At 56.9% G+C, this 23,025-nt stretch overlaps 1 protein-coding gene across 1 annotated transcript; it reads right to left on the bottom strand.

The window, feature by feature from the left end:
- Positions 1–756: 756 nt before the first annotated feature.
- LOC102458026 (multidrug and toxin extrusion protein 2-like) lies at positions 757–23,013 on the bottom strand. The gene is made up of 17 exons (XM_025179266.3): positions 22,828–23,013; positions 21,957–22,058; positions 20,883–20,951; positions 19,171–19,319; positions 17,397–17,439; positions 16,694–16,738; positions 14,723–14,820; positions 12,235–12,332; positions 11,209–11,322; positions 9,996–10,063; positions 9,144–9,252; positions 8,194–8,269; positions 6,956–7,025; positions 6,329–6,461; positions 4,915–5,009; positions 3,572–3,656; positions 757–1,382 (listed from the first exon to the last, which is right to left on the bottom strand). Exons 1-17 carry the CDS (start codon positions 22,996–22,998, stop codon positions 1,162–1,164), a joined length of 1,746 nt encoding a protein of 581 aa, XP_025035051.3. The 5' UTR covers positions 22,999–23,013; the 3' UTR covers positions 757–1,161.
- Positions 23,014–23,025: the final 12 nt, after the last annotated feature.

The raw sequence follows: 23,025 nt of genomic DNA, 5'->3' as shown, positions 1-23,025 counted from the left end.
AAACAGGAGTCTTATGTGGTACTACCATGGATTCACTGTGTGATCACAGGGAGGTCATGTCACCTGACTTTTCTCTGTAAACTGCAAATATTTTACCCACTAGGGGGGAAGAAAAGCACTTTGCCCTTTAGACTCATGTAAACTTTTCCTGCTTCTGTCTATTTATGTAGCCTGGTGCTGTAATTCAGTGCCGTGGAGTCCATGCCTATGGGTTAGGGAGGGAAGTTTCATGCTAGGTGTACAAGTATTATTGAAACCTCCCTGCCCAGAGAATCGGCGGTGAGCTAAGGAAGAATGAGAGCTCCTGGTTTGAATGGATTTGATCAGCAAAGGGCAACTAAGACGAGCGAGTGTGGCACGTGAGTGGCTCTCCTTCTCCTTGGACTGCATGAACAGCTGATTGGCGGCATTCAAACTCAGGGATGGAGAAATCAGCAGATGTGTGGTGCTCCAAAAGGGCTGGGGGGGGGGGGGAATGTTAGGAAGTGTGGGGCTTTGATGCACAAGAGGCACATGGGGGAAGGGGGAAGGGTCAGACAAGGTGCATGAGCGGGACATGGAACTCCAGTGGGCGGCAGGATACCTTCTAATGGATTTGATGCTAATACAAACTGCTTTGGAAAGCTGTTCTGCAGTCAGTGTTCTCCCCCTCCCCAAGGCCTGGAGTTCTACGGCAGCTGTGCCGCCGTCACAGCTTCTAGGGCTCCGGGGTTCTCTCTGCCACAGCCGCGAATCAAACCAGAGGAGCTACTGCAATCCCTCCTACCCGAACTGGCAGCTTTAGGAGTTTATTCACCGTTAAAAATAAGGCCATTTAATCACCAGGCCCGCAGTGCTGTACACAGAAAAGCAACTGCTGCTGCTATCTTATCACAGGCAATGAAAGTTCAATGTGGTGATAATTACCGCTGCTTGCAGCTGAATTTCTGAATCGCTGCCGCGGGTAGAGTGAGGAGAGTCGACCAAAGTCTTTCCAGCCTGTTCAGCCAGCTGGAGGGTGAGAGTCCCATAGCAGCCTGTGACCATTCCCAAAGGCACCATGTAGAGCAACTCTCAGCGCGGGGCAGTTCGTCTTTGGCTAACACGGGCTCTTCTCTCTTGCTGTGACCACAGACCCAGCCGAGGTCTCCTACCCTTCACCCTGGGGTCATTGGCTGGATGTCAGCGGTGGAGAGTCATGACCCTTACGAGAATGCCTGCTGCAAGGACGACAACAGCCGCGGTGACAGCCAGCCCACGCCAAATGATCAGCTGCTTCACAGACAGCATTTTGCCCACCGTGGTCAGGGCAGGCATGGCTTCCTGGAACGTTTGCTGGTACGGCTGGCCCTGGTTCCTAGTGATGCTTGTCAGAACAACACCGTTCTGGGCGTCTGCTTCCCCTGCAACACAGCAGCACAGGGAGTAGGACTGCAGGGCTAGGCAGGAGTTTAATTAACCGCTGGCAGTACTCGGGTAGCTAGAAGAGCTTTAAATGAAATTGATCCCCGGCCCAAGGCTGAAAAATTCCTTGCCAGCACTCTGTTCTTAAACTGCTTCATGAGACGCTTGTTTTTCCTCGGGGCGGGGGATGGGATGTGTGTGTGAACAAAACCTTCTGCAGCCCTGGCCACCCAGATAAATCCCTCCTCTCTCTCTTTTTTTTATTTTTTTAATTATTATTGCACCCCGAGCACCATGCTTCCAGCTGGCGTGGCTCCCTCCCCGCCAAGCCCTGCAGGAAGAGCACTGTGCTGGCCCTTCCAGAAGGACCCCAGGGAAAAGAGCTGAGCGGGCCAAGTGCTTATTAGAAGGGGGAGGCGTTTTGCTGTCTCTGCCCTTTCAAAGCCCTGGGTCGGTTTCAGGCTCTGATGAATTGCAGGCCTACTGCAGGATGGAACAAGCTCTCCGCTCCCAGGTGCACCACGGAGCCCCCGCTCTGGGCTCAGGCTACTGGTGACCAGAAATTCCACTTGTTGAACAGCCTAGAGCTTCCGGGGGCGGGGAGTGACAGCTCCTCTGAACTAGGGATGGGAGAGGTTAATTGGCTGACCCCAAATGAGCAATGCTTGGCCGTTGTGGTTAATTGTAGGGGCTGCTCCAGCCCACAGGGCCCATCGCAGGCAGGAGCTGCTCTGGCTGGAGCAATCCCTGTCCATGGCAGCCCAGGTCCAGCTCCCCCACCGCTGGTTACACACTGGCAGGGGCTTGCTAGCGAGCCGGCTACAGAGCCCACAGCGAAGGCCTCCGGGAGCGGGGCCGACAGCCCCTCCTAGCTCTGTTCCTGGGGAGGTGGCTTCGCTGGGGCAGGGAAGTCGCCTCCGCGGGTGCCGGGCTGGCTCCTGGGGCAGCTTCGCTGCAGGCTCTGCAGTACAAAGCCGATTTGAACGTACTGCAGAGCCCGCAGCGCGTGGAGCCGCTACGTTTTCAGCAGTTACTTACCTTTCGAACCAACTTTTTCCATCCCTACTGAGAACCAGCAAGGCCTAGCAGCTGCTCAGCCCCCCGCCCTGCCCCGGGAGGGCCTGGGCCTGCACCTGATCACCTCTCGAGCTCCCTTCCGGTTCTAGTGTCCTAATTCTGCTGGAGTAACGCCCGTCGGTTCGTCAGGACTCCCCCCTGGGACTCGAGGGCTCCTTTCCTAACACTGGCCCCCATGTGGCTCGTGCTGTCACCGTGGAAAGCAGCATTACCCTGCTGCACTACGTACAGTAACAACTACCATCCGCTTCCCCCAACCGGCTTCGGTTCGGGCCCGTCCGCGCACTCGCCTGCTCCCCAACATACTTGCAAAGAGCTGTAGCTGTTTTAGCTACCTGCTGTGCAGTAGGGCTGACAATGAGCCTAGGCTTATCGGTTAATCTTGTTGACTACTCACATTTTCTCCCCCCCCCCCCTTGCTGCCTTTGTGTCCGAGGCAGCAAGCGAGGAGGAAGCAGGAGCTGGTGCTGGAGGGAGCCGGCTTAAAAGTTGGTTCCCCCTAGCACTAGCTCCACGGTGCTGCTGCCTCTATCAGAGGGACGGAGGAGGCTGCCTCTGTCTGCATCAGGCCTGGGTCCACCGCAGGCAGAGGCTGCTTCACGGTGGCAGCCCCTGTCCGCAGGGGGTCTGAGCTCCCTGTGGACAGTGGCTGCTCCACGTCCTGCAGAGCAGCCTCTGTCCGTGGGGAGCTCAGACCGGCCCCCCCCCCCCACAAACAGGGGCTGCTGCCACCCCCTGCTGCTGCCTCTGTACAGGGCGGCAGGCAGCCGGCCCACAAGAGGAGCTGATTTTTAAACTGGCCCCCCTCGCAGACCAGCTCCTCCTGCCACCCGCACGCTGCTGCCTCACGGCAGCCTCCCAATTCCCCCTTCCCCTGCTGCGGATACAGGGGCGGTAGCAGGGGGCTCCCGGGAGCGCACTGGCTGCCAGCCCTGCCCCTGAGCACCAGCAAATGGTTGTGTAACTGCAAAGATGTCGTGCAGTTACACAACTATTCAAGTACCCGCTATCTACTGTGCAGCACTTGCGTTAATGAGGGGGGATGAGAAGTGCTACCCAACCATCTGCAGGTCAAAACAATTGGCCGATAGCAAATCAAACTTGTTCTTACTCGAGGCAAGCACCAGCTTGCATGGGACAGGAGCGGAGTTCAAATCCTCGCCGGCCAGCTGGCTCACCCCCGCCCGTTGCCGTGCCTAGGAACAGAAATGCACTGAATTCAGATGATCTGTGTTGTACGCAGCAGGCGGGAGCTGAGCGTGTACAGAGCTAGTTTTACTGGCGCGTTTCAGATCCGTAGGATGTCGCAGGAGTGACAAACACCCAGACGTGAGAGCGGTGTTACAGGAAAATGAAGCTGTTGTGACTAAAGGACAACCCCAGCAAGCAGTTACAGCCCACAGAGTATCCAAGAGCTGAGCTGTAGGTTGTGTGTGTTTTAGCTAAACTGGTTTGCTCAAGAGCTCTGTCAGAATGGGCATCAAAACCCTGGCTAGGTCTAGACTGCAGGCTTCTTTCGGAAGAATCTTTTTTCGGAAGAGATCTTCCAAAAAAGAGCATCCCCACACACAAGCGCATCAAAAAAGCGATCTGTTTTTTCAAAAGATAGTGTCCAGACTGATTGGACGCTCTCGCATTTAAGCTGTGATTGCTATGGACGGAACGGCCACCAGAGCACCTGTGCTTTTTCCTCTTTCCTCTTCTTTTGAAAGAACTCCCTCTTCCCCATCCACACACGCCTTTTTCCAAAAGAGCTCTTTGGCAAAAAGGCTTCTTCCTCGTAGAAAGAGGATTGCCGACGCTGGAAAACCCCCTCTGGTCTTTCGATTTACTTTCGGAAGAACGCGATTGCAGTGTGGACGTAACTCAGGTTTTGTTGGAAAAACGGCCATTTTTCCAATAAGACTCTAGTGTAAACATACCCCCAGCGAGGAACCAAGAAGCTGCAAGTGACCAGAACTGCTTTTAAGTAGGTAGGAAAAACTACCAGGAGCCCAAATCATTAATAGAATCTCTGGCTACACAGGCCCCTGGCATTAAACCAAAATAGCTAAAAGTTTTCACGCTACAGGCCATGTGCTGTGGCACCATGGAAGCACTTGGCAGCTGGCTCCAGGCCCTGGGGACAGGGCAAGGCTTTGAGAACGACTGGGAGACTCCTAAAGCCGGGTCACTGGGTATGCAGGAGGGAGACGCGCAGTGCTGGGTGTGAGCCAGCTCTTTGTTGTTTTTAACACTCTGTAGTGTCAGCTAACACCAAGAATGGCTCACATGGCAGCAGCACGGGGCAGACACCCTCCCCCACGGCCTGCCCCGAGCGCGCTGCGGCAGTCTCCGGCATAGCTATTGAGGAGCCCGAGAGGTGGCGCTGATGGCTCGGCTCCAGCATCCCCTGCCCCTCACGTGTCCACGTGCCAGGTCCGACCTGCGGTGCACACCCGGAAAGCTGGTTACCTCCTCGGAGACCTTGTCCCAGTTGAGCCGCCCGATGTAGATGACGGAGCAGCAGGACGGGATGATGGCGCTGATCAGTAAGCCGATCCAGAGGCCTGGGAGGGGAAGGCCGGCGTGAACTGGGGGGCGCAGATGAAAGCTAACGCGGCAGCGGCTGTAGACCCATTAGACGGATGGAATCTCCTCTTGGCCCTGCAGGCCTGTGGCCCCTGCTGCTTTGCTGCCTCTGCGCCCCCATCAGAGCCCGCACGCCTGGCCGGTAGGGCTGCCCCACCTGCTACCTGGGCTTTTGCTGCTTGTGGCAGGTACACACCTTCTTCCTCCCCGCCCTCCCCATGCTTGGTCTCCCTGCACCAGGCTGCACCTGGCGGGAGCTGTGCAACACTCCCACCTAGTGGCCGCTTCTGTACAGCATCATCAGGGCCCTTAGCGCCACACCTGCCTGTCAGGTGGCTCCCCCCAAACCCAGGAGGGACCAAGGGAGAGCCAGGCCCAGAGAAACCCCCTCTCCATTCAGCCCAGCCCGGGAGAGGCCCGGAGCAGCTAGTCAGCCCAGGGCTCGCCTGTTTCTGCCAGACTCCCCCCGCCCAGGGAAGGGGGGGAATTGGACAGCTGCTGTGTAGCTGACTACGGCGTGGGGAGCTGGGGAAGGTGATGGGGAAGCTGAGGTTGGGGGAGGGACGGACGTGCTGGAACTTGGGAAGCGGCCGTGCCCCCAGCCTGGCTGGAAGCGTTTCCATTCCGTGCAGGATTTATAATGGCTCGCGGCGCCTCTCCGCCCCCACAAATTCTACCAGCATTTTGGGAGGTGGGATCGTTCTTCAGACCGATGAATTCTTGGGGGGGGGGGGGGGAGGGAGATGAGCTGGGGATTTTGGGGTCTGTGTTGGAACAATCGGGGGCTGGGGGAGTGAAGAGGGGGGATGGGAGGGGCTGGTGGGTTTCTAGGGGGAGCTGTAGGCCAGGTGGAATTCGGGCCCTGTTTCGGGGGGAGGAGGGAGCAGAAGGCAGACTAGCCATGACTGGGGTCCCGTCTGGCTTCAAGAGCCCATTTCAGCTGTGTCTAGTATGCGCCACACAGGAGCAGTGTCCAAACCCCCCCCCCCCCACACACACACACCCGACCCTCCCCCTTACCAACCCAGCCAGCAGAGGGACTGAGGAACCTTTAGGCCCGTTTTAAAATCACAAAGGCTACGTCTAGACGTAGGGATGTAGTCTGGACGTAGCCAAACGTTTTTATGCCGGGAGACGTGGCCAAGGCGCCGACAGCTCAGCCCAGACCCGCCCGCTGGCGTCCAGCCTCAGGCCGTTGGGTGCTGGTCGGGGTGTAGCTGGAATTGTTGGCGCCCGCCTTTCCTGGGCGCGCGGGCCGGTCCCCCGCCCCCGCCCGGCAGAGGCTGGTACACTGTACCTATCATCCCAATATTGGTCATGAAGAGCAGCGTGGCTCCCACGGGCAGGCCCACGGCGTAGTAGCCAACAGCATTCAAGATGGCGCCGACCTTCTGCTTCCCAGCCCCTCTCAGCACGCCGCTGGTTACGCACTGCAAGGGGGAGCACGGCCCGGCTCAGGGGGCTGGGGGGCGGATGGCAGGAAGCCCCGGGAGCTTTATTTCTCCTTGCTGACCTCGGAGGAGGGAGTGGGGGGGAGAGGGCCTCCCCACAGCAGAGGCTCTCGCTTCATGGCTGGCTGCAGCCAGGTAGTGGGGACCCCTGGACGCTCATGTAAGACCCTGGTCTCGGAGCCCGCTGGCTTCCGTCCTGCCCCGGGTAGCTGTGGGCTGCTTCCAGCTTCCCACCATGTGCCTCTTCTGTGCCCAGGGCTCTGTGTCTCCCTCCCAGAGAACCCCTGGAGGGCCACCGCTCCTGCCAGCCCCCCCGGCCCCATTGCCTTGGCTGTACTTGTCCCTCAGCCCTCCCCGGTGAGGCAGCGTTGCGGGCTCAGCCCTGGGGATAACGCTGCCCTGCCCCCTACAGCGACCTGGACTGAATTCCACCCCGCTCGGAAATGACCTGGGACGGCGACCGCAGTACTTACGCAGCCGGCTTCGAACAGGTGGACGGCCACATAGACCGGCATCACCTTCCCCACCAGGGCGATGATCTCTCTGTGCAAGGAAGGGGGGAGGCTGTCAGGGCCGGGCACTGAGCGGATCTCCCACCGCTACAACCGCTTCCCGGCCCCCAGCGCGCCGCTGTGTCCTGCACAACCCGCGGAGCCCTGTGCCGCCAGGGCTGGGGAGACTTGCTTACAGCCCCTGCTGTGTCGTGCGGCGGGGCCTCGCCGCATGCTGGGACTGAACAGCGAGTTACGTAACGGCCACACTGGGTCAGACCAACGGTCCGTCCAGCCCAGTGTCCTGTCTGCCGACAGTGGCCAATACCAGATGCCCCAGAGGGAGGGAACACAACAGGAAATCCTCACGTGATCCCCCCCCTGTCACCCTCCTCCAGAAAAACAGAGGCTAGGGACACCATTCCTACCCATCCTGGCTAATAGCCATTGATGGACCTAACCTCCATGACTGTATCTAGCTCTTTTTTGAACCCTGTTAAAGTTCTAGCCTTCACCGCATCCTCTGGCAAGGAGTTCCACAGGTTGACTATGCGCTGAGTGAAGAAAAACTTCCTTCTGTTTGTGTTAAACCTGCTGCCTATTAATTTCATTTGGTGACCCCTCGTTCTTATGTTATGGGAATAAGTAAATAACTTTTCCTTGTTCACTTTTTCCACACCAGTCATGATTTTATGGACCTCTATCGTACCCCGCTTAGTCTCCTCTTTTCTAAGCTGAGTTACAGGAAGTTCTGCTTCTGCACTGGGAAAAGTCAGTCCCTAGGAAATCGCCCTTCCCCCGTGGCGACTGAGGATTTCGGGTGTCTTTGTACACGACCCGTTGGGCCGGGTGGCCTCTGTTCTGGCCCGCTAACAAAGCTTTTGCCAGAGGCTTCGGCTTTGCTCAGCTGAGCGAAAACACAAGGTGCTCCGATCCAAAGAGAGGACCGAACGCCGACGCGCTTTCTCTTTCCACCAGCTCAGAGGCAGCATCGGTTTTCCAGCAAGGTCCCTGCTTTGTATGAGGGAAGCCCCTGTGGAGAAGGAAACGTGTCCACCCCGCGCATGACGGTGCCCAGCCGTCACTGGGAACCTTTCCCCCAAGTACAATGGGCTTGGGAGCAGCCTTTAAGCTAATTTTTCCTCTGGCTCCGTTCTACTAGTAACTGTTCATCTTTGTTCATTCTGCCGTTGCTACCGTCCTGAACAAGAACGACTCACCTGTCGCTGGTGAATATGTAACCCAGCACGTCCTTCGTGGCTGCCAAAATGACGCCTATCACCAGGCAAAGCCCCCCTGGAAAGCAGAATCCGGAGTCAGGGGGCACAAGCTGAGTACGAGATGAAATGCGGTTCCTGGCCCAGCCTGAGCGACCTACCTCAGACTGCAAGTGTCCAAACCGGGGGCTGTCCCTTTGGGCCCTAGGCCTCCATAGTAGGGATGGAAGAATTTAACCAGTTATCTGGGGAATTAATAAGCTGGTGCTTATTGGTTACCAGTAACGGTTAAACTGCATGGGGCTGGGAGCTAGCAGCCCCATGGGCATGGAAGTGGGCAACTCCACGGGGCCGGGAGAACGTAAAAGCAGCCGTGCTGGGTCAGACCAAAGGTCCATCTAGCCCAGTGTCCTGTCTGCCCACAGTGGCCAATGCCAGATGCCCCAGAGGGAGTGAACAGGGAATCATCACATGATCCCTTCCCTGTCGCCCATTCCAGCTTCCAACAAACAGAAGCTAAGGACACCGTTCCTACCTATCCTGGCTACTAGCCACAGACTGACCTCTCCTCCATGAATTTATCTAGTTCTTTTTTGAACTCTATTAAAGTCCTGGTCTTCACAACATCCCCTGGCGAGGAGTTCCACAGGTTGACTGTATTCTCCATGAAGAAAAATGTCCTTTTGTTGGTTTCAAACCTGCTCTGGGCATGGTTAACCATGTAACCTATAGAATTTGTATTGTTACGCAGTTCTTTTTCTTTTTTTTTCCCCATCCCCAATCTAGGGCACTAAAGAACTGCCGGTGGTTGGGTGGACTGGAATCAGTGGGACCCTGCAGGGGAGAAGTGAGTTGCCGCAGGAAAAGATCAGGGTAGGAAACTTGCAGAGCCAGGAGGAGCGTCGCACTTTGGTGGCCCCAGCGCACACAGACCAAGCAAAGCAGCCACACACCTGTGCACAGTAGGCTGGTGATGGAAGATCTCTTGGCTGCCTCTGTGTCCCCAGCGCCCAGCGCGTTCCCCACCAGAACGCTGACAGATATGCTGAGTCCATAGTGAACCTGAAAGTCCAAAGCACCCACACCCATGGGTCCAGGGAGGAGAGCCATTCTGGGCCCAGGCGCCCCTGGACGAGCGCTGCAGCTCCTGGGCCAGCTGATGCGATCACGAGGAGGCAGCCGGGAGGGACTGACGGTGAATGCGGACTGAGCGCTGCACTGCATGGAGCCATGGGCCCCAGGTACCATAGGGAGGGGAGACAGGGCTCCATTCCAAGGCCTCCCCACAGGGAGCGGGCAGCTAGGGCTGGCCCATGGGGTGGGGGGAGGGGTTGGCTGCCCATATGGGGCAAGACTTTTGGCTCAGCAGAGGGAGGGGCCACAGCCAGGTGCGATTGGCACTGGGGCAGGTCGTCGCAAAGGCCAAGGTTCTAATCCCGCCTCTGACCCTGATTCCCAGCTGGGCAGGTCACGGCCCCTCAGCCTCAGTTTCCCCATCTGCAAAGAAGGGATAACCCTGGCCTGCCTGGGGACTAGGGAGAGCTGGGAAGGTGTCTGCCCCTCTGCACATGGCTGGGCACTGCGTGGGGAGGGCCCAGGAGCTGACGCCATGTGCAACACTGAGTTGGTCTCTCTGGGCCTCGCCTCCCATGCCGCACAAGGCTGAGGATGCTTCCCCGGCCTGGCTACACCCGAGCTCTTCCATGCAGGGGCTGACTTGGCCTGGCTTGTGACCGCTCAGCGCCAAGGGGGTCCCCTCTCAGGAAGGTGGTACCGTGAAGTAAAGGGTAACCCCCCACTCTCACCATGTACGACACAATGGCCACCTCGTAAATGATGGATTGTGCAGAAAGGTCCAGCACGCTCAGCAGGCCTGCGGGGGAGGAGGGGAGACAGACCCAGTCAGTTTCCCTCCCTGGTTCTCCTCCCCCCGACTGCGTCGTTAACCCTTCCTCTTCTCCACCAGCACCCACTCTGCGCTCAGCAGGCCCACACCGGAGGGACGTCCGACTGTATTCTGGCTTGCAGAAAAGCAGCCCTTTTAAAGGCCGGGTGAAACGTCCGGTTGATCTGCGGCGCTCAGCCTGTCCCCACAGCTGCACCCGTTTCAGGGAGCTGCTTGGCCTTGCGGACCCACCTCGGCTATGTCTAGACTGCAGGCTTCTTTCGAAAGAGCCTCTTTCGAAAGATCGCGTCTAGACTGCAGGCGGATCTTTCAAAAGAGAAATCCGCTTTTTCGAAAGAGAGCACCCAGCGAGTCTGGATGCTCTCTTTCGAGGAAGCCCTATTTACATTGAAGAACGTCTTCTTTTGAAAGAGGAACTTTCGAAAGAAGGCGTTCTTCCTCGTGAAACGAGGTTTACCGCCATCGAAAGAAAAGCCGCGTTCCTTCGAAATAATTTCGAAAGAACGCGGCTTGAGTCTGGACACAGGGGAAGTTTTTTCGGGAAAAGGCTACTTTTCCCGAAAAAACCCCTGAGTCTGGACACAGCCCTACTGTCAAAACTACGGGCTTGCAAAAGCTGATCCAAACACACACAAGTGCCACAGCTGTGACGCGGGCAGGCGGAACCTGAACCGGGGACGCTGTTACTGAAAACCCCTTCCCCTTTTCACCCGCTCGTTAGCAAACAGCTGGGTTGGAATACCAGTGCTGGGCTTCTGTTTCCGTGTGCCAGGCACAGGGTCGCAGAAACGAGCCACTGTCTGAAACGTTAGGGCGTACTGATCAGGCACAGCCTTCCCAAAATTGCCTACAGACCCCGGCCACCTGGGAAGGTGACTACAGCTCGGCAGCCCTGGCTCTCCAGGTGGCCAGGAAGGATCCAGCTGGGGGTGGGTGGGGCTTGGCTGCAGGGGCAGGGCCTCAGGCAGAAGGGGCGGGGCTAAAGCTTGCCTCCCGCAGCTGGGGCTTCACCCGCCGCCCATGCATGTACCGCAGAGGAGAATCCCTGAGCGAGATCTTTCTTGGCGATACCACCTCTAGTGCCCCAGGAGCATCCTCCTTCCTTCACACACCTATCAGGAAGCTTCCGATTTCGTAGGTCCACCACTCAATGCATGTCATGAGCATGCTGGGCACAGCCAGAGCCATGAAGGTGTCCCACTCCTGGAGACAGTCGCGGGACCAGCCTGGGGCAAGATGAGGAAGGGTCAGTCGCGGGGGGAGGGTTCGCACACGAAGCAGGAAGGGAAACGGGGTCTGTGGTCACTTTCCGGAGCAGAGCACGCAATGCGTGATGAGAAAAAGCCCCCCTGCTCAGGCGCACCCAAACTCCCCCAGTGTCCAGAGCCGGAGTGAATCTCTGGGGCCTAGGCTGGGTTAGAGAGAGGGCTAGAGACCAGAAACATCCCAGAGAGAAACAGCCGCCCTTTGTGTAATCAACAGGCCCTTGCAAGCCACGCTGTGACACCCATTAACCACCACTGGAACTTACTCCGGCACTGTGCTGGGTTCATTAACACATCCCAATGGGCCCACAGAGCTCTCATGGACACTCACAAACCCCGGCCCTTGCACTGAGCGGTTGTAAAGAAAAAAAAAAGGTGCCATACTCCAGGGGAAAAGTTGTTGAGCCCCCCCCAAAAAAAAAAAAAAGCAGGGGTGGCGCCAGCATTGCCCTTTTAAGAGACACAACCCCTTTAAGGTTGCCCATTTAAGCCGTCTGTTGGACATTTGCGTACAGAGGTGCCGGTATGCTCGGTTCTTTCCAGGTAAATTCTGACTGCCGGTGCCGGTACTGCCTCTGGCAGCATGGGACGTGAGCCGTTCTGACCACAGCACCAGGAGGTGAGGTTCAGTTCCCCAGGAACGACACGCTGCTCATGGCTATGACTTTCTCTCTGGGCTCCCCCAGCATTCGTGCTACACTCTGCTGCTCTGAGCTGTGACTTACGGCGTGTGGTCCCCATCAGACCCGCTCATACCCGGGTTACCCTGCAGGGCTCGCCAAGAGAATGAAATCCATGGAAGGGGGCGCCTCGGGCGATGCGAGTCAGAGGTTTTGGCAGACACGTTAGCAGAAAGCCTGAAAGATGCCGCACCTCCCCAAGTCTCCACGTGGAGCTTCTTGGCCACGATGTACAGGAGCAGGAAGATGGCTTGCGCGTATTGAGCAGTGGTGTTTGCCCAGGCAGAACCCCTGGGAAAGCGACAGAGAAGGCAAGTTGTAGAGAGCCCCGTCTTGCCAGCAATTGCGGCAGCGGCAGCAAATCTTTGCTGAGCCAAAGACACTGGAGCAGAGCCGATAGTACCTCACCCGCTCCGCACCCAGCCTTGCGTTGCTAAGTGGGCTCCTGGCGAGTGGGACGCTGGAGCAGTAGGAATCAGTCACTTCGGGGAGCTGGAGTGGATGGACTGGCAGCATGGCTGGTTATGGCTCATCCTCCTGGGTTGGTTTGCTAAGGCGCTGGCATCTCACCATGCGCAATCTGATTGGCCTGGCCCGCAGAGCCCAGCAGGCTCCATGGAAGCCTCTGCTACCTGTGACTTAGTAGGGGTACCTTGCTGGTTGCTATGCTGGGCAGTGGGTTGTGAGTGACCTCGGCTGGCTGCTGGCTGCAGCACGGCCCAGCAGGACAGGGGATGAGTCATTATGCAAGGGGGCTTCGAACCTGTCTGACCAGTTATCTCCCAGGGAGCGCAACAATGGGAAGAAGGGGAGTGGAGCCCTGACTGGGGGCAGGGCTGGAAGTGAGTTAGGTTTCTGGCTGGTATCATGGAGGAAGCAGCCTAGGCAATGGGCTGGGATTTAGGGGCCCAGGCTCCCCCATCTCAAGGGGGGCTGAGGCATCCTAGGCCTGCCCTGTAACCAGATTCCATCTGTGCTGTATCCTGGAGAAGCAATGACCTCCCTCTATTCTACTGGCTGGTGGAGTCTGTCCGTGCCATTACGGGGGTGCAGGAGACGGGAAAACCCCAACGCGCCATCACACTACCCACCAGCGTCCAGCTGGGGTGTGAACCTTTACCCCGGGCTTTTCATAGAATCATTGAATACTAGGACTGGAAGGGACCTCGAGAGGTCATCGAGTCCAGCCCCCCACCCTCATGGCAGGACCAAGCACCGTCTAGACCATCCCTGACAAGTGTCTGTCTAACCTGCTCTTAAATATCTCCAGAGATGGGGATTCCACAACCTCCCTGGGCAACTTATTCCAGTGTTTAACAGGCAGGAAGTTTTTCCTAATGTCCAACCTAAACCTCCCTTGCTGCAGTTTAAGCCCATTGCTTCTTGTCCTGTCCTCAGAGGCCAAGGGGAACAATTTTTCTCCTTCCTCCTTGTAAGACCCTTTTACACACTTGAAAACGGCTCTCACGGCCCCTCTTTTGCCCAGGTCAGTGACTGGCCTACGAAGAACAAGCACTTTCCATCTCCCAGGCACTGCGCAATAGGGATGTAAAATCACATTTCATTGGTTATCACAGCCCCAATGCAAGGGGCAGGTGGGCTGGAGTGCCCCTGCCTTCCCACCCACCATGGCTGGTCTGGAACGGCCTCTCCACTGCAGGCAGGGACGCTCCAGCCCAGCCTGAGCAGCCCCTGTCCGCCACAGGCCCTGCAGGGCTGGAGCAGGTGATGGGCAGGGAGCTGTTCCGGCCCCCACCGGTGAACCGGAACCAGTAAGCCTGGGCTGGCAGAGCAAGCGGGGGCTTTATGGAGGAAGGCGGTCAGGGTAGTGCCCGTTCTGTGTCTGGTGGAAGTTCTGTGCCACGCTCGAGAGGGGGTTGCATTTCTGCAATGGGCAGCATGAGCCCTGTGGATCGTCTCAAGGCCTGGTCCTGGACATAGCTCCGGGCCAAACATTGAGACTTTGCTTGGTTTTATTCATAAGCAAAGACCACTGGCCTAAGCTGGTGCCCATGTGGAAGTTAAGAGATCTTCGGTACCCCTTAGAGACCCAGTGGCTACGTCTACACTGGCATGATTTTCCGAAAATGCTTTTAACGGAAAACTTTTCCGTTAAAAGCATTTTCGGAAAAGCGCGTCTAGATTGGCAGGATGCTTTTCCGCAAAGGCACTTTTTGTGGAAAAGCGTCCGTGGCCAATCTAGACACGGTTTTCTGCAAAAAAGCCCCTATCGCCATTTTCGCGATTAGGGCTTTTTTGCGGAAAACAGTACTGTGCTGTCTACACTGGCTCTTTTGCACAAAAGTCTTTTGGAAAAAGACTTTTGCCCGAACGGGAGCAGCATAGTATTTCCGTATAAAAGCACTAACAATCTTACATGAGATCGTCAGTGCTTTCCGGAAATTCAAGCGGCCAGTGTAGACAGCTGGCAAGTTTTTCCGCAAAAGCAGATGATTTTGCGGAAAAACTTGCCAGTCTAGACACAGCCAGACTGTCTCAGTAGCTGTCGGAGAGCCAGCCTCGCTTGTTCACTTACGCCAAGGTTTTTCAGAAGTGGCTAAATGCTTCTGGGCACCCAACTCAAGACCCCTTCACAGGGCCACCTGAAATCAGGACCACGCAGGATCAAGCCGTAACGGGCCATCGAGTTCCTGGCTTCTGACCATGCAGGTACTACTCACATGACGCCGAGGTCCAGCACGTGGAGGAAGACGTAGTTGACAATTGCATTGATGATATTTCCAAAAATGCCACTGAGCACTTCGGGCCAGATTATCCTCTGAAATTCAACAAAATACAGAACTGGGGGTTGCTGGTTTTTCCCCTGAGCTAATGGATTCCTGTCCCCTTGTCTAAGATATAATCGTGGCCTCTGGAGAAGTAGGCAAGTTACGGCTTGGCCTGTCTGAACTCTTGGGGAGCAGCGGAGGAAGATGAGGCGTGACGGGAGGGTAGCACTAATGATGCTCGTGTGGAATTTTGGAGAAGCCTTGTATCTAAGGGAAGCGGCTCTATATTCTGATTGGCTGGGAGCCTCCAGCTGTCTCAGAATGATTGCTCGTTCCCTTCAGGAAGCAGGTTTCAGAGGGTAGCCGTGCTTAGCCTGTCTCTGCCATAACAACAAGGAGTCCGGCAGCATTTTAAAGACTAACAACAGTCGTAGGGTATGAGAGCGTCAGCGTTTGTGAGCTGCAGCTCTCGTATCTGAGGAAGTGGGTTGTAGCTGACGAAAGCTTATGCTTTGCTACCCTAATACAGTTGAGACGCTTTAAAGTGCCACCGGATCCAGGACACAGCGGTTTGAGTGGAGAGAGCAGGAGATCCAAGTTCTGTTCCCAATGCATTCACTAACTTGCTGTGTACCCCAGGCAAGTAACTTTGTAGGTGTGGGACCTAGGAGTGCGGCAGCTGGTCCCAGCTGCTGGTCCCCACATGCTGGGAGTAGACAGGAGCAAGGGGCTCGGTATACTCCCTTTTACAAATGTTCCTGTGCCACCGACTAACTTAGTCCCAAATTTTCAAAAGGGGCCACTAATTTAGGGAACTTTTAGTCTGCAGGGCTACGTCCACACAGCAGCGCTATTTCAGGGTACCGGAGTATCCCGAAATAGCTATCCCGCGTCTTCCCAGCAAGCCCGTTACTTCAAAATATAATGGGCTCGCTATTCTGACGTTCCTGTAAACCTCATTCCATAAGGAGTAAGGGACATTTCGGGAATCAGGGAGGGAAATTACGAAATAAGCGATAGGATCAAAAGAGACGCAATTTGCCTAGCTCAGATTGTGTGTCTTATTTTGAGTTACAGTGCAGTGTAGACGCACCCTTGGTGTTCAGCTTGATACCCCCGGACCTGATTTTCAGAGGCACCCAGCTCACATCCCCATCTGAAGTCATTTGGGGGTGTTGATGGTCCACCCCTCTGAAAATCCGACCACAGACTGAGAGCCCGCTCTTGACATTTTTAGTTTTTAACCATTCGGGGTCTTGGTTTCCCTACTTTAGCCTAGGAATAGAGGTCCCTGGCACATTCTGGCAAAGCGTGTCTGAGACCCGCAGGGCTGTGCAAATGTTATTGTTGCTGAGGAACAGAAATGCCAAGTTGGGTGGCAGGTTTTGCTACAGAGAGCTCCTCAGAGAAGGAACAGAAATGCAGAACTAAACCGGACCATCCTATCAACTGCAACTGCTCCAGTTATTAGCTAGTTTGCCCAGGAAAAGCCACCTAGCTGGAGCTGGGTAAAAAGACTGACCACTGGAAAATAAAGCCAGAGCACAAAACTGATGCCCGCTTTGGAAAACAGGCGACATGCGGTGGATTCACTGACATACCCACGTGTGCAAAGTAAGGGGCAGCAAAAAGCATTCAAAGTGAGCTCTGGAGGGAACCGCATTCAGGAGACGATCGGCCAGTCCTCAGCACAACTGCAAACAGCTGCTGCACTGACCACAGCCCCGGGTGGTCAGCACAGACCGGAGCAATAGGACACTGCCTGGCATGTGTGTGTGATGCTGGCTACTGGACACAGAACAGAATAGCTGTGAGATCTCAGGGGAAATTACTGACGAGAGAAACCCCAAGCAACTGCACCGAATGGGAGATTTGCGCCCCTGAAACAAAGATGGGAAGGCAAAGAGTAACGGAGCCGCCTACCTGATTCTGCAAGTATCTGGTCTCCAGCTGGTACAGAAAAGCAGCCTGCAAACAGGAATGAATCGGCGGGTGAGATCGCGGAGCCGAGAGATCGCAGGAGAAGCAGAAAGCAGTGCGCAGCGGCGGTTCGCGGGACACAGGAAGTAAGGTCTGGTTTGGACAGTCACTGCTGCTGGAAGTTCAGGACAAAAACGTACGTCCTGTCTCATTCCAATAACCGATCTGGAAACAGAGCCCCAGGCCCGCAGCAGCCAGGGTGAGATGCCAGACTCATCCAGCCCCCCACATGAAACCTACCACGGCAGCTTGGCAAAACTGGTGCATGAAAATGCAGCAGCCCAGGGACCGAAATCCTTAAGACGCTCTTGGATACTAGGGAAAAATAACCATAGTAATAATACTATCTATTCCCTCGCCCTTCACTAGCATGGAAAAACTAAGGTAGCCGGCCCTAAGCGTCCCACCAAGCACTTGCCCTGAGCCAGGGTGCAAGGTCTGCGCGAGGCTCCAGCCAGGCCTGTTGCCGATTTCGAACCTCTCTGCAGGAAGAGACCACTGCGCATGCAGGAAGCCACAGCAGGCAGAGAGGCCGGGTGAGTGCACTGAGCTGAGGGGGGAACGCAGCTGCCATCTGGCTTTGGGTGCAAGGGAAGAGGTTTCCTAGCAGCGACTGACAGAGAGAGCCAAGGGTGATGGGACTTACGGGAAGAGCTGGGATAAAAATCATCACATATTCCTGGGTTAACCTGGAGGAAGATACAACAGGCCCCAATTAGTACCGGTGTCTAAACAACCCTGCCAGCCCTGGCCTGCCCCTCTGTTCTTGATGTGTGGGGCAGGGCTCACATCAGGGCCAGCTCTCCTGTGATTTCCTCCACTGGGGCTAGAATGTGCGATACGCTGGGGCGGGGGAGTAATCTGCCTCGGGCAGGCGGCAGGCAGAGAATTTGCCTTCAAGAGGCAGCAAGGTTCAGGGCCAAATTCTGTCCGGGGTTACAACCAGGTGACCCCCAATGAATACAACAGCGGGGCTGCCTGACGGCACAACTCATCTGGCAGGGAGAAAGCGGTTGGACCAATGTTGCTGAGAGCTGAGCTTGGCCAATGCAGGGCACTACACTGGTGTCGCTGGGGGCTGGGCCCAGCCAATGGGGGGAGGGGAGCGCTGCTCTGGTGTCGCTGGGGGCTGGGCCCAGCCAATGGGGGGAGGGGAGCGCTGCTCTGGTGTCGCTGGGGGCTGGGCCCGGCCAATGGGGGGAGGGGAGCGCTGCTCTGGTGTCGCCGGGGGCTGGGCCCGGCCAATGGGGGGAGGGGAGCGCTGCTCTGGTGTCACTGGGGGCTGGGCCCGGCCAATGGGGGGAGGGGAGCGCTGCTCTGGTGTCGCTGGGGGCTGGGCCCGGCCAATGGGGGGAGGGGAGCGCTGCTCTGGTGTCGCTGGGGGCTGGGCCCGGCCAATGGGGGGAGGGGAGCGCTGCTCTGGTGTCGCTGGGGGCTGGGCCCGGCCAATGGGGGGAGGGGAGCGCTGCTCTGGTGTCGCTGGGGGCTGGGCCCGGCCAATGGGGGGAGGGGAGCGCTGCTCTGGTGTCGCTGGGGGCTGGGCCCGGCCAATGGGGGGAGGGGAGCGCTGCTCTGGTGTCGCTGGGGGCTGGGCCCGGCCAATGGGGGGAGGGGAGCGCTGCTCTGGTGTCGCTGGGGGCTGGGCCCGGCCAATGGGGGGAGGGGAGCGCTGCTCTGGTGTCGCTGGGGGCTGGGCCCGGCCAATGGGGGGAGGGGAGCGCTGCTCTGGTGTCGCTGGGGGCTGGGCCCGGCCAATGGGGGGAAGGGAGCGCTGCTCTGGTGTCGCTGGGGGCTGGGTCTGGCCAATGGGGGGAGGGGAGCGCTGCTCTGGTGTCGCCGGGGGCTGGGTCTGGCCAATGGGGGGAGGGGAGCGCTGCTCTGGTGTCGCCGGGGGCTGGGCCCGGCCAATGGGGGGAGGGGAGCGCTGCTCTGGTGTCGCTGGGGGCTGGGCCCGGCCAATGGGGGGAGGGGAGCGCTGCTCTGGTGTCACTGGGGGCTGGGCCCGGCCAATGGGGGGAGGGGAGCGCTGCTCTGGTGTCGCTGGGGGCTGGGCCTGGCCAATGGGGGTAGGGGAGCGCTGCTCTGGTGTTGCTGGGGGCTGGGCCTGGCCAATGGGGGGAGGGGAGCGCTGCTCTGGTTTTGCTGGGGGCTGGGCCCGGCCAATGGGGGGAGGGGAGCGCTGCTCTGGTGTCGCTGGGGGCTGGGCCCGGCCAGTGGGGGGAGGGGAGCGCTGCTCTGATGTCGCTGGGGGCTGGGCCTGGCTTGGTAGAGGGATGCTCCAGTTTGCGGAGGGTGGCTCGTGAGGGGGCTGCTCCGGTGTCACTGAGGCCCTGGCGCGTAACAGGAGGCACCCGACCCTTGCTTTCGTGGGGCGTGTGACCCGCGGCATGGAGCTGTGCAAACCGGAGCGCGCGCCCAACCTGGAGACCTCCGGGTCCTGCCTGAAGAGCAGCAGGATCTGCTCGGTGTTGATGAAGACGGCCCAGCAGGGGAAGCAGCAGAGCAGCAGGATGAGGATCCCCTGCTGCAGGATGGTCCCCACCCGCTTCATGTTCTTACCGCCGTACGTCTGGGAAACAAGAGGGCAAACTCAGTGGCATCCTGTCGCCGCCCTCTCTGCGTCTGACAGCTCTCCCCATGGGCGAGAGGCCTGTACGCTCCTCCCACTTGCGAGTGGGGGCCACTCAGACACTCCACAGGCTTGTCGGGCGTCACCCACTGCCTGCCGGAGCACGTGAGGTCTTGAGGCTCGTTAAACACGCCCTGGGATCCTTCAGCATCCATGCAAAGCAGATCGGACGTGGCTTTTAGGGTGGTCTGAGACACTGGGCCTCAGGCAGGGGTATATGCACCCCAGGGTGTGTGCAGAGGTCTCCTGGGGACACCTCAACTCATCTAGGTCTTTGCCTCATTTTACAACAGGCGACAGGGATTGCACTAGTGAAGTCAGCACACACGAAAATTTCACACAGACAGTGACGTGTCGATGCAGCTCCGGAGAGCACCACGTAGGCACAGAAATGTAAGTACAATATTGAGATTCCAACCCGTTTACCGTGATTTGGCTAAAAGCGCGTATGCAGGCCATGCCTCGGTACCTGCTGCGGGTTTAGGTCTGCTTTTGTATGCAAGCCGGTTTTAAGTGAGGTGAAACGTGGGGGGATGCGAGACAGACTCCGGAAAGGAGACAGGCGTCCGGAAAGGAGACAGGCGTCCGGAAAGGAGACAGGCGTCCGGAAAGGCGGAGACTCACTGGTGTAAAAGCTGCTACCGCAGTGGGGCTCTCCGGCCCCACGCAGTGACTTATGCGTCTGTTACAACCTTGGATTGAATGGAGCTGGCCCTTTGGCTTGGAGCCAGACGTCCGGAGCTCAACTCCTGCAGCCAGGAGAACACCGCAGTCTCATTCTGCAGTAGCACGACATCGTCCGAGATGAAGAACCACGCTGGACCCCGGCGGGGCTTTGAGCGGTGTGTTCTTGGGCCTCTAAGCTTAGCCAGCCGGGTCATTCCTTGCTATGATCCTTGTGGTGGGGCGCAGTTGAAATCACTTTTAGTTCCTAACAAGCCCAGTGTCAATAATTGCTACCTGAGGGGGAGGGGAGCAATCCGTGTATACCTCCTCCTTTCGTTGTTAAAGGGGGCTGGCCCGGATGATTTATTTAGGGCTCTGATCCCATTTGGGGAGTGGGTTTCCTGGAAGCGGGGCCCAAAACTGCATTCTCCTCGGACCTGAAGAGTTTCAGTGTCGGTATTGCTCTTTGTGGGGGGAGGGGAGGTGGTCTCAGCTCTATGCCTGGGCTGGGGGAGACCGGGAGATCTGGCCCAGCAGGACCAGGCGGTGAGAAGCCCCAGAGAGTAAGGAGGCGCTCCGGGATGCCGCTCCAAGAGGCCTTCTGTGACCACCCCCCATCACCACCCTTTCAGAGGCTCAGCTCACCTGGGTGTCCGGAAGGACAGACCCTGCGACGTTCAGAATTTCTAAGGGGTCGTCAAGTTGGCTCTGACACTTTTAGATGCTCAGACACCCAATAACGACCACGCTGTGCAATATAGGCTACGCTCAGCCAGTGTCTTTAAAACCCCACCTCATCGCGAAACCAGAGATCGGAGACCATCCGCTGCTACCTACCTGGGATATTAACGTGTCACACGCTGAAGATAAACCAACCCCCACAGAGATGCCAGTCACATTTATAATCTGGAAATAATCATAATGGTAAAACAGCCATGAGCAGACACAAACGTGCCAATGCAGGTGGTCACAGGTTTCAACAAGAGCTGGCTTTGAAAGGCAAAGGAGAGATCAAAGCTCTCCCTCTATCCCAGGCTGTTTCCAGCTCATCAGCCCACCTCCCCAGCTACCTCATTGCTATTCAATAAGGGTATATCTACACTTGCACCCTCTTTCGAGAGAGGGATGCAAATAAAGACATTAGAAATTGCAAATGACGCTGGGATTTAAATATCCTGCACTTCATTTGCATATTCACGTTATGGCACTATTTTGAAATAACAGACGCTGTTAAGACGCGATTATTTCGAGAGAAAACCCTTCGCTTGAAATAACTAGTAAACCTCATTGTATGAGGAATAAGGGTTATTTCGAGAGAAGGGTTTTCCTCTCGAAATAACAGCGTCTTAATAGCGTCTGTTATTTCAAAATAGCACCATCACGTGAATATGCAAATGAAGCGCGGGATATTTAAATCACAGCTTCGTTTGCAATTTCAAATGTCTTCATTTGCATCCCTTTCTTGAAGGAGGGTGCAAGTGTAGACATAAGAGATATCTGGTATATGTGAGTTGGGTCAAAAAATACATAAGAACATCAGAACGGCCATGCCGGGCCAGACCAAAGGTCCATCTAGCCCAGTGTCCTGTCTGCCCACAGTGTCCAATGCCAGATGCCCCAGAGGGAGTGAACAGAAACCAGTAATCATCACGTGCTCCCTCTCCTGTCATCCATTTCCAGCCTCTGACAAACAGAGGCTAGGGACACCACTCCTACCCATCCTGGCTAAAAAGTATTGATGGACCTAAGCTCCATGACTTTATCTAGTTCTTTTTTTGAACTCTGTTAACTTCCTGGTCTTCACAACATCCTCTGGCAAGGAGTTCCACAGGTTGACTGTGCGCTGCATGACAAAAAAATTTCCTTTTGTTTTAAATGACCTATGTAAAGACTCAGAACTGAAATACTCACAGCGATAGCAAGTATGACGGAGGCCAACTCGACCTTCCCCAGATGGCCACAGAATATAGAGCTCACAATGTGGATCATAAAGATCAGCAACTGGATCAAGGTCTAGAAAGAGATGTGTGGGGGAGCAGAAATCAGGCAGATTATAGGCTGCAGAGTCCCAGGTGGGTCTATACAGTGAGCACTTGAGAACACATGCTTCATGCACTGGACGGCAGAAGGATCGTCTGCGTCCAAGTGGCTGCAATGCATGTCTGTGTTTTGGCTGAGGAGGGCCGACTCTGGTCTGTGCCACACCTGGGTAAGCTTGGAGTGAGTCCCTGGAGCCCAGGTGCATCGGAGCTCCCATTTCTACAGCCCAGGGCTCAATTTGCACCAGGAGCGTTGTTCAGCAGCATCTCGTATCTGCTCCACTGATGGAATGAGCCTTGGTCTAGAGGGTCCTCACCATTTAAAATCCTTAGACTAGGCCTGCTCCATGCCCCTGGGGTCACAGCATCTCAGCCTCCCCAGTGCAGCCTACTGCTCGCCTCCTGCTCCCTCGGATGCAAGACGCCAGCCCCACGGCACACACCGAGAAGACTTCCCTAGTCCAGCCTGGGGAACCCCGTTCCTTCAGCCACAGCTCTGCAGCTCCTTCCAGGGATAGGGGATTTCCCCGTAGTGTCTTGTGAGGCAGGCAGGCCGCCGAAGGCCAAACACCCACATGTCACTTAAAACCTACAGGAGCTCATCCCCTGGAAGGCTGGAAGTCAAACCCATGTGTCTGGGAGGGTTCTGCTGATCCTACTCGAGGGGGGTTGCAACCGCGCAGCGGCGGCCCCTGACCAGTTGGCTGGGCACCCAGCTCTCCCTGCCCCTCCCTCGCTCTCACCAGCGGCGCCCCCAGCACCAGCAGCTTCTTCGCCTCTTCCCAGAAGTTGGACGGGATCAGCCGGCGGATCCAGCAGCTGCCTTTCTGGCCGGTGCCGGAGGCTGGCGTGCGCGGGACGATGCTCCTGCCGTCTCCGAAGGGATTCTCGGCAGCTGGGCCCGCGGGCTCCATGCTGCTGCCGAGCCGGGGGAAGAAGTG

Source organism: Pelodiscus sinensis, chromosome 21 (genome assembly GCF_052426305.1).
Source record: "Pelodiscus sinensis isolate ZL-2025 chromosome 21, ASM5242630v1, whole genome shotgun sequence".
In the NCBI taxonomy this organism is placed as follows: Eukaryota; Metazoa; Chordata; order Testudines; family Trionychidae; genus Pelodiscus; species Pelodiscus sinensis.
This window is presented reverse-complemented; position numbering and strand designations above follow the sequence as displayed.